The following is an 11,105-nucleotide window of genomic DNA, read 5'->3' on the forward strand; positions in this document are numbered from 1 at the left end:
TATAGTCATATTTCAGTACATCTATGTGCAGTGGTGTTAAGATTTTTTAGATTTAATAATTTTTAAACGCATTTATAAAACCATTAGTAAAATTTATGGATAATATTATTATATCATGTGGGCCATTAAATCATAACTGCCGGTAATGGTACAAGTCTGTCCCGCACACACAGACAGTGATGCGACGTGACTTCCTGTCAAAATGAATAAATGTCATTGTACATCTGACAAAGAAGCAGTGATTTGTATTTATTGGAAATATGTAAATGTATAGTATTTTAAGGATATCATTCATTTCATTATGATCACCGCCATTGTCAATTTTAGTCTCTCGTAATCTGACACTGACAGGCCCTCCACAGTCGTGCAGCGATCGTGTGTACTAGAATAGTATGGACTCTATGCGTGGTGGCAGCGACTGTTTGAATTATTTATAAAAGAAATTCATGCTGTGTACTTTGAAATATGTTGCATGCGACATCAGGCGTGTTTTAAAACGGAAAATGTTGCAATCACAATGTGTGTGATGGTACATGTGTTTTGTGAATGCCAAAAAAATCACATTGACATATTTTTAATGTATCAAATTATTCGACCGCAATAATAAATTCCCAGCGACTCATATACCGGTAAACAACTGTTTATCTGTATCAGTAGATTGATTGGCGATATTAAATACGGTATCGCAATGGAAAATTAGTCTAATATCCATTCCCATAGTATCATATTATATTATGACTAATAACAAATAAAATTCACAGCTACTCGTATGTAAACCGCTGACTCGTTAAATATAATTATGTACTGGAATATAATGTTTAGGTATTACTTTCGACTGTATAAATTACGAATACTGATTTATCAAAATGTCACTCGAATCTAAGTACCTGGCTCGTAACTATCTCAGTACGTAATATGTACTGTCATTGTATTTATACTATCGTACCGACCGTTACGCTGCAAATAAAACTCACTCCTGCATACATCTTCGACTTCTTCATCATCATCCTCAACACCATAACCCACACATCGAATACTAGATATGTACGCTATGTCATCGAGGGCTTAATGTCAAACAACATTATCTACAAAAGTGCAACTTTACAGGAGAGCCAAAAATCGTTACCTTAGATTCTTGTAACTCAACAAGGGAAATGTTTATTTAAAATCTAATGTTTATATTTTATAATTTATTGTACATTTATCTTGCTTATGATGATGTTAAAATTTATAGGAATAGTTTAAAAAAAATATGAAAACAAGGGTAACTTATGTAGTTAACGTTAAATTTTACTGACGATTTAAGAAGAAATTAGAAAAGATTGACATAACGTTGTTTGACTATCATGAGTAATATATAGAACATGAAAAACTGTTCGGCACGTCAGACAGTCGAAAAATAATATTTGGGAAATTTTGGAGGCGTACGTGAAAAGGTTCGCCAACCCTGTTCTGGAGTTTCATGTAAAGGACAGTATGAAGGAAAGAAATTTGAAAATATTTGAGTGTTTCACATAAAGGACAGTTTGAAGGAAAGACATGTAATATTTTATGGATATCATTTTTATTTGCATTTTACAATAAATAACAAATTTTCTAAACCAAACAAAAAAGTCTTCATGCAAATTTAAAGGCACGTAAGAGGATTAAATAGTGTTTTTAAAAGAAGTGGCATTAGCTCTATTTTATTTATAATAATTTCGAAATGTAAATATCTATGCTCGAATTTGAACTTTTGATTCATAAGGCGAATGCGTTTGAAGCATTTGTTATATTATTATCAACTAACTGATTCTCTATTAGCGATGTCGGTCAAACAGGGAGATTGTAGTTCTAAATGAAAACATTTTCTGATAAATATCATGAATACAATTGAAGGATGGTGCCATTGTTTCATCATGAAGCGCAAGATTGATGTTTTAGGTTAAACTTCGTTACAATTGTAAAGTTTCTGTTGTTAAACCCGACTTGTACATATCTAATATACAATCTTATAATGGTCAGTAGTTACTGAACTGAAATTGGTTCGACAACAATATTTATGATTCAGTACGACATTTCAGATAGTCCCTTGAAACGTCATGTTTCAAAGATTTGACTCAAATACAGTTTGTTTAAAAATTATTATGTAACCCATCTCAGGTAGATAAGCGTGTCAGGAAATTTGTATGTATGTATGTAGTCTGCCGTATCACACTACATCGTGAAATGTTGTATCGGAAATATATAGTCGTATATTAAAGACCGTCCAATCTCTTTGGGGCATATAGTACTGAGATAAAATTCATGTCTAAATAAAACACGCTTACAGAAAGCCAGCGGCAAACAATTTTTGAAAATAGCGAATATACTGGATTATTTGTTAGGTTAGGTTAGGTTTTCATTCTTGAAGGAGCATTATTGTCTGCAATAATACTCCACGAACAACGCGTAATTTTTTCCTCACGGTGCTATATAGAGATGACCTTATAGTATATGGTCATCTCTTTCCGATAAGAAAGGTCACGGTGAACTGCGCTACGGTGAAATGTAATGCGTAAAATTTACATGTAATCAGATAAGAGTACATATTTCTTTTAACTGCTATTATATTATGCCTGTTCAAATTACATCGACAATTGACTGGTTGTAGCCATGTCAAGTTTATGTACAGATCTCAATTGATTTTCTTTTCGAGATATAAATTGTTAATCTTCAATCCTGTCGCAGCACCATGCTAAATTGTTTTTTTGTAAACTTGATCTGATGAATTGAATAGTGCCATTGTTGATATAATAAGCGTAATACTTCTGAAACCAAGATGTTATAAGACACAAATTGCAAGATGTGTAACGTACTTTATTTTGAAGTTTTTTGACTTAAAACCAAAATCCCCATGCTGACAAAAGTAACGTTATTATGTTTGAAATTCAGTCATGACTTACGCAGAAACACTCCTAATACATATTGCTTTTTGTCCACCCTTTTTAACATATCCGTAACAAAATTATAAACTAAAAATACATAATTTAAATTATAAATAAACTTTCTCACATCACCGTAATAGTAACTAGAATACTATAAAAAAATATTTATATAACAGCTGCCGCATTATATTAGACATATAAAAAAAAATCTCGACATATTTTTGAATTATTACCGATATAACTCCAAATTAACCTAGGTTTATTATAATTTCGCACGTCAGTGAATAATATCACACTAAGAATTGATACACGACAGAGTTCTAAGTTTTACAACAATTAGTAAAATTTGTAAAACATACAAATAAAACAATGTAATATACCTAGTTTGTCCAAAAAGTATTCGAACTTTTGCCGAGAAAAATACAATTACTAATGTTGAGGTCTGAAACCCTAATTAACCTCTTTCAATATAGTCTACTACTTGGGATTGCACACTCTTCTTCCAGTGGCCCTGCCATTGTTGGAAGCATTTCTGTAACATCTCTGTAGGAATGGATTACAGCTGGCCGTCATGTTTCGTATAAGGTCTCCCCCTTTCAGCTTGGAGACACCCAAAAATCACAAGAAGTCATGTTGGGAGAGTAAGGAGATTGAAGAACCACATAACTATAAAGTCTGAATCTGATGTGATGCTTTGATACAAATTTTGTGGACGCTTTGTAAATTCTCCGATGGTGACACGATTGTTCGACCAAAATCTGTACATGGTCATTTTAGTTTGTTGAGAGCGTACCGAAACGTGATTTTCTTCGATGTGCAGCCATTTTTTAACTAGTAGTACTATTCCTTCAGATGGCATCGTCACCAAAAGTCTACTGAAGTTTCCGAATTGTTTCTGCTTGGGTATCGCCAAGCTTGATGCAATACCGCTGCTCAAGTCGTTAATCTGATAGGAGCTGAGTACATTCCTTCCCCAGACTGACGCTCTCTGTAGTCGGGAAAAAATTCACGCACGCGCATGAAGGTACCTTCCACCTCCCAAACAGAGGAGACCTTCCATACTTCATTATTACTTCTGCTAGAACAACAAAGGTCGAATACTTTTTGAACAGCCCTCATATTAAACTCAATGGAATAGTCTGCCTTGTATAATTCTTTAATAATCCCTAGTTATACAACTAAACACGACACCTAACTACAATATTTATTGTAAACAAAACTTAATTTAACTATAATTTATGATACTGATACATATATATATTATGTATATATTAGACATAAGGAGTATTACATAAAACTACTCAAAGTATAAAAAAAAATACATTTTTGAAATTATATAAATTAGCAAACAAATCGTCGCTAATTTTCTACAAACACGTATATCAAAAAACACAACTTTATTCTCTCAGTTTTTAATTTAGAAGTTAATTTTCTTCTATGAAATATCCATTTAGTATAGTTACACATATTTTCATGAAAAAACTGTTGTTTCTTCAATTTATCGCACTATACTTTCGACCGATCAGTCATATTGTCGAAGATATGAGAATGCGTTGCAACTTTACTGTGAATATTACTGCAGTAAACACGTATCTTGACTTACGAGAAAGAGCTTCAGTATAATCATCTGTCGGAGTTCAGTATTCTGTATATTTACAAACACGTAACTCAAGATACGAGTTCATAATATTTAGAAAAGTCTTTTATTGTGATACGAGTTTTTGTAATCGCTTAAATCTATTATGTTATAAAGTATGTTTTGAGATACGTGTTAGTGGAATATGTGCGTACTCAAATTCTGAATTCATTACATCAAACAACTCAAAAATGGCAAAAATTGAGATACGTGTTTGTAGAAAATTACCGACGAAATGTAACATTACATTCCTTTGTTTGGTACATAAATACTGATTGTGTAACCTACAGTTTTAGGTTGTATATTATCTGGATTCATATTATAGTGGGTACCGAGTGCCGGTTTGTGAAATCGGCAATCCATTCACAATTAATATACCAGTTTGTGACATTTAGTATTTCATTTAAGATTTATATAAGTAATATATATACATTAAGGTATGTATACAGTGAAATAAAGCAATTGCCATAGCAAAGAGACTTGTGCTAGATCTTGAAATGAGATTGAAACGAGGGTAGTCAAAGATCTAGATTTATGGAAATGTATTACTAGTTGGATTGTCACTACCCAACGTGACAATTACACAAAGTAGCTATACCAAATATCGACAATGTTTGACTAAAATTAGCAAACTTCATTCGCAAAATTATGATAGAACCATCTGATATATTTCAATCAAATTTTAAGCGTCTATTGTCAATAATCTACAGTTATTACAGCAATTTTAAAACACCAGTATATTCATGGAAGGAATGACAGTTTAAGCATGATTTTAGATCAATATCATTTACAACTGTACTAAAAAGATATTACCTCTTGGCATTATTATAAAAAATAATGCACCCAATAAGAATGAAATTTGTTTTCTACACAGGACGCCACAGTGGCGGGAGCTGTTGACAAAAAGGAGGAACATCTCGAAATTATTTATAGAAATAATAGTAATTTCACACCAGTAGTTTCCTCTACAACATTTCTAACACAACCAACATTTTTGCTATGAGTAACCTAAAACCTAAATATTATATACCATGTATTCATGCAAAACATTTCATAACCATCAGAATTTCTACTTTGGCCTCAGCTCGCAAATAACAATTCAGCTACTCAAACCAATTTCGGAATTTAACCAATTAGTCAACTACATATCATGCCAGCTTAAATACTTAATAAATATAATTGATGTTGTCTTTCATTACTGGGGTAAAATTGTGCCACACGTAATGAGCTATCAAAGCTTTTTGTGAGACAAATATTATGTAACAGTGAGAAATATCAGTATTTTAGGGAGATAAATAGGGAGGTAATCATTTTATTATATGATAAAGCCTCAGAGCAATCATAATATATTGATCTCTGAGAAGAGAGGCTTGCAGCCCATACTGGAAGTGAAATCGTATGACTTCTTTAGAAATAATGAGCTAAGACAAATGAAAAAGAGTGAAGACATGGCCACATACTACAGATGCATCTCTTAAAGTCAACCGTATTCTGGATTCCGTTAAATATTATCTACATAGTATATTTGGCGGGGCTATAAGATGCTGGCATGACCTTGGAAGAAGTGAGAGTTATAAGGATACATATATACCTACTCCGTTTAGGGAGCAAATATGGAAGAAGAAAACCTTTGAATGTGTTATATTGTGTCAAAATGGTTTATCAAAATTGTTGTGTTGCACCATTGCCGATTCAAGTAGAAAGCCGATACATTCACAACGACTGGTCCTACTTTTTCCGCCCCTCCCGTTGTTGTCTATGTATGAACTGTCATTGTTCTATAGAGTGCTCATACTGACGCGTCTGTTGTGTTCACACAGGGAATGGTTTGATTTAAATAGATAAGTTACATGATAAATAATACACTAGCATTAACACACCTTTTACAAATGTAATGCATAGATAAATGCTACATATTTTTTGGAAATCGATATTACCACCGGTTTTTGTGTGAAGGACTAGTCTGACTTTGACAGCTAATGAATAACAGGAACGCATATTATTTATTAATAACACTGATAGTTAATATATTTGATTTGAGAATTTATAATTCAATTTGAAACGAGAAAGGACGAATCAATATGTCAAGCAATCTGGGATCTGATTTTGACAGCTGAAAAGTGGACCACTCATTGCTTGTGCAAAAAGTTATGCTCAGGCTTTATTAATCTAAAGATGGCGGTGGTTGCACATATTTATGTAATTATATTCCCCAATACAAAGATATACAATAATGGTAAGAAAAAATTCTACAATAAGTAATTGAATAGGTACTATTTATTGTTGACAGTTTGGTTTAGGAAAAACCAATATAGCTGCTGTTAGATCCAGGGAAGAATTTGGCGTAACAAGATTGGATGACACTATGCATTCCCAGATCAAACGATTTGAGTAGGGAAAAGGCTTTACAGTTGTGCAATTTGTATTTTGCTTGATTCAAAATTTTTTTTTAGAAAAATCTGAAAGCAATAGTCCTTATGAAAAATTATGGTTAATTTTACATAAAAAGAATAATTATTTTTTTAAACAACATTCTTTCAAACTTTAAAAATCATAAAGTCGACGATATTTTATTATTATTACATTATATATTATTATTTCATTGCTTATGTTTGTGACAACGGACCCCGAGATAAATCACTGTGACAACCTTATCAAAAGGTAGTATTTTGATTTCCAAAAACTTCTAAAGAACAAGCCCATCTTAAAGAAAATTAAAACCACACTTTATAAAGTTATTAAGTATCCATTAACGTATGGATCAGAATGCTGAACACTCAACAAATAGATGAGAGAAAGGTAGTATATCTTTGAGAGGAGAATCTATGGGGCTCTTAAAAGAAATGGCATTTCGGGGTCCAGAGAGAAAAGGTCATAGGACAATAAAAATGCAGACTATGCTGTATTTCATCCTCTGAGGGAAAGAGAATGCCTGGACTTAGGTGGCTGGACTGCGCTACGAGGGATTTACGCATGCTCGGCTAAAGCAACTTGAAAATGGTTGCGTTGGATCGTCCAGGATGGAAATAGTTTTTCGAGACCCATGAATTTTTGATGGATTTCAATATTTTTAGTTTGGATTATAATAAAAACTGGGGATTCAACAATTGTAAACTCCTCTAGTACACATGTGACTTAAAAAATAAAGCCTCACAAAGTGCTGAGATTTTTGATGATTTTTTGAGATTCACCACAAGAAAGAGTTTGTCCGTACATGACATCACGGCCAAATGGGGGATAATAAAGTAATGTGATAATTTGCGACATCACAAAACAAAAAAAATATAAACTAAAGAATATTTTTACTGTAATCAATAATTTTGTCAATTAATTTATTTTTTAATGAATTGGGGAAGTCAAAAATGTAACGTAATTAATAAAGTATAACAAGAATAAGAGATTTTAAGATGAAGTGTGATACAATTTATGGACTTCAAAGCTTTAATTGGAAACTCTCAATGTTTTCACTGTTTTGCCAGCAAGCGCCTTGCATGTTATAATTTTTTATACATCGCTTGATATGTTAACGCAATACGACGTCTAATTACGACACGTTTTCACAACTATCGCATTATAATTCTAAATTTACTTATTTCGTGAACTCTAGCTGTTACCAATATAGTATTCGTTTTAAGATTTGGTAATTGTGCCGCAGATGCCGTCATGAGATTTTATATATATTTTTTTTTACGAAAACAGTTTATTCCATGTAGACAATTATAATAAATACCTTTTCTGTCGGCGCATAGGCTTTTCGATCCAATTATTATTGTTAATTTATAATTTGAAATTTTCATACATTTTGATGCATCATTATCATAAACCAAGATTATATTAGTTAATATTAGGTTGGGGTAGGTTAGGTTATGTTAGGTTCTTGTCACACCCCCGATTGTCCCCATTGGGGATGTCTCTGAGGGTCTAGAGAAGCCGGAATCGTTATTGAGCTGACGCATAGTGAGTGTTGATTGCAGGAAAAAAATAATAATAGTAATAAATAATAGTAAATCGGAGCCATTAAAAATTATAATAAATAATTATATAAAATGTAGTAACCAATGTATTAACGTAAAAATAAGTCTCGCCGTTTTTGACTATAATTCCGGTGTTTTATTTGTTCACTCCAAAGTCCTAATGACAGACGAAACACATCATACTGAGCGAGGAGATGACGCCTCTTCTTGCTCTCGACTTGGACAGAGATGTCATTAGGTTAGGTTTGGTTTGATCTAAAAAGAAAGTTATAAAATCTCATGACGGGATCTGCGGCACATTTACCTTAGATTTATAGATTTTTTATTTAAGCAGTTTTTAATTCTACCGAGTAAATGCAAACCGATCTAATAAGTCTTAATTCTTCAGTAATAATTGATAACGTCACAATTTCAAAACTAGGAATAATCAAAAATGCGCAGAATTTAAATCTAAAACAAAATACAAAAGCAATATTGCTCATATCGAGAATTCTCTACTAAATTCTGTTGTAGAATTACAATCATAGCTTCTCCTTGCTGAGCAGCAAATTCAATTTCTTAGTGAGTTCATTCCCGAAAGAATGCTTGTAACTGTCACTTATCGTGTCGAGCAAGCTATATGGTGTTTCGTAATACACTTCACTTGTTATGTTTGACTTGTCGAACTCCTTTCCTGCCACCCTGAAACCGGAACCCGTCATCTCGATGCAAAATTTCTTGCTTTCATTTGTTTCTAGGTTCAAAAATATAGTTTGATTCGTGCTGGGGAGGACTTTGGATATTTCTGTGGACTTGACGTGGTTTTTGATGTCAGATATGACGCTGTTCGCTTCCTTTTTCCAAGCGTCTTTATCCGGAACAGAGGAGTCCATGATGTCGGTAGGAATAAGATTTATAACGAGATTTCGTTAAAATGAATGATGCCACAAATATTTTCAAAAGTATCCGTAATTATTGTAAGTTGCCCGTTGATTTTATAATAACTTTGACAAAAATGATCTTGATTTCGCTAATTACTGCAGTAACTCGACAAGCCTTGATTTAACACTTTGACAGCTGACAGTTCGATACATTTTTTTCAGGTATTGCCAGTACTTTAAACAGAAAAATGCACCGTGAATAATATTCCTTCATGGCAAGTTTAAATAAATTTTTTCTTGCATTTTTATTCTAAACAAATAATTAAAGTTAAAATAATATAATGATGGTTAGGTATTTTAAATATAATATTTACATTATAAATTTTTAATGGCGTGCATTTTTGAAGCAAGTATTAATAGATAATTTTGAAAAGTTTTTAAATAACAACTGTCAGAATTTTAAATGAATGGTAAGTATTTATTTCAAAGTATCGGTATAAGCCCGCCAGTTTTAATGTTGAATGTAAAATATTGGTACAGCAAGAAATAATATTCAAAAATCAGTAGTAAAAATAAATAATCATTATTTAAATGAAATGGGCCAATAGATAAAATCAATATCCATTATTATTTTGATAGTATGAAAAGTAAAAAACATTCAATGGGGCGCACGGCATTTTAGGGTTACCATTATCGCATATAAAGTATATTAGTCTATGCATTCATGAATATCGGTAGTAACAAACTATTTATGATTATATTATTATTATTAAAAGAAGATCAAATAAGAAGTCGCAGAGGTGCAGAAAAAAGAGCTAGATGGACATTTCACAAAATAAATGCGAATAACCTCAAAGATTAAATTAATAATTGATCGAAAATATAGGTTCTCTAGGTAGGTACTACAAATATTACAGAGATCATTTTTTTAAAGTAAGTACCTATTATTGTCTAATTTTATAAAAAAAAATGAATCTCAGTTTGGGTACAATAATAATTAATAGTATGATATTAAATTTATCTCAATTAAAATTGTATGCTAAATTAATTAGTTAGGGTTCGTGAATTTTTTATATTTAACATGTTTTTTACTCATCACTACAAAAAAGGTTTTTTTCAACGTCTTTTAAAATTACTAATTTAAGTAAGTATCTTAATTATTTATATAATATGTATATTATTATTTTTACTATTAGTGTAAATGCCGAATCAGATAATAATTTAATATTGTTAATTTCGTGAAACGTATTGCCATTGGCGAGCCAAAAGTCCGAGGACAATTATTAATAAGTCGTCCGATTTGTCTATGCTCTGATACTGATCAACGAACGAATAAAAAAATCGAGCTGTCAAAAGTTGCGATTATCGGAATGTTTTCCGATAATCCTAAAATGTTGTGTTATTTATATGTAGACTTGCATAAAATAATATAACAGTAAAAACAATACAAATTTTATGTTTTCTTTATGAATTTCATAAACGTTTTTAGTAATAGGTTGTAGGTACGTAATTGAAGGAAAAGATTTTTATGTTATCGTTTGACTGGGTTTGTATTCTAGATTATCATTTTCAATCATCACATTGATCGACATCGGTCGTCTTTAGTAATAGGTTGTATGTAATTGATATATCATTGAAGGAAACGTTTCAAAACTGTCATATGTTTGTTACCATTGATTATTATTGTGAATTTTTGAACACAAGAAATACCTACATTTATTGTAAACAA

General features: G+C 31.7%; 1 protein-coding gene across 1 annotated transcript; it reads right to left on the reverse strand.

The window, feature by feature from the left end:
- Positions 1 to 8,614: 8,614 nt before the first annotated feature.
- LOC147074746 (GSK3-beta interaction protein-like) lies at positions 8,615 to 9,565 on the reverse strand. Its single transcript, XM_085943001.1, has one exon. The coding sequence runs from the start codon at positions 9,386 to 9,388 to the stop codon at positions 9,038 to 9,040; it is 351 nt and encodes a 116-aa protein (XP_085799127.1). The 5' UTR covers positions 9,389 to 9,565; the 3' UTR covers positions 8,615 to 9,037.
- Positions 9,566 to 11,105: the final 1,540 nt, after the last annotated feature.

Source organism: Rhyacophila brunnea, unplaced genomic scaffold, assembly GCF_057557595.1.
Source record: "Rhyacophila brunnea isolate RB1 unplaced genomic scaffold, BYU_Rbru_1.0 scaffold_15, whole genome shotgun sequence".
In the NCBI taxonomy this organism is placed as follows: Eukaryota; Metazoa; Arthropoda; class Insecta; order Trichoptera; family Rhyacophilidae; genus Rhyacophila; species Rhyacophila brunnea.

Excerpts from the sequence above, each read along its gene's own strand:
- LOC147074746 (XM_085943001.1), bottom strand. The coding sequence starts at position 9,388 with ATGGACTCCTCTGTTCCGGATAAAGACGCTTGGAAAAAGGAAGCGAAC.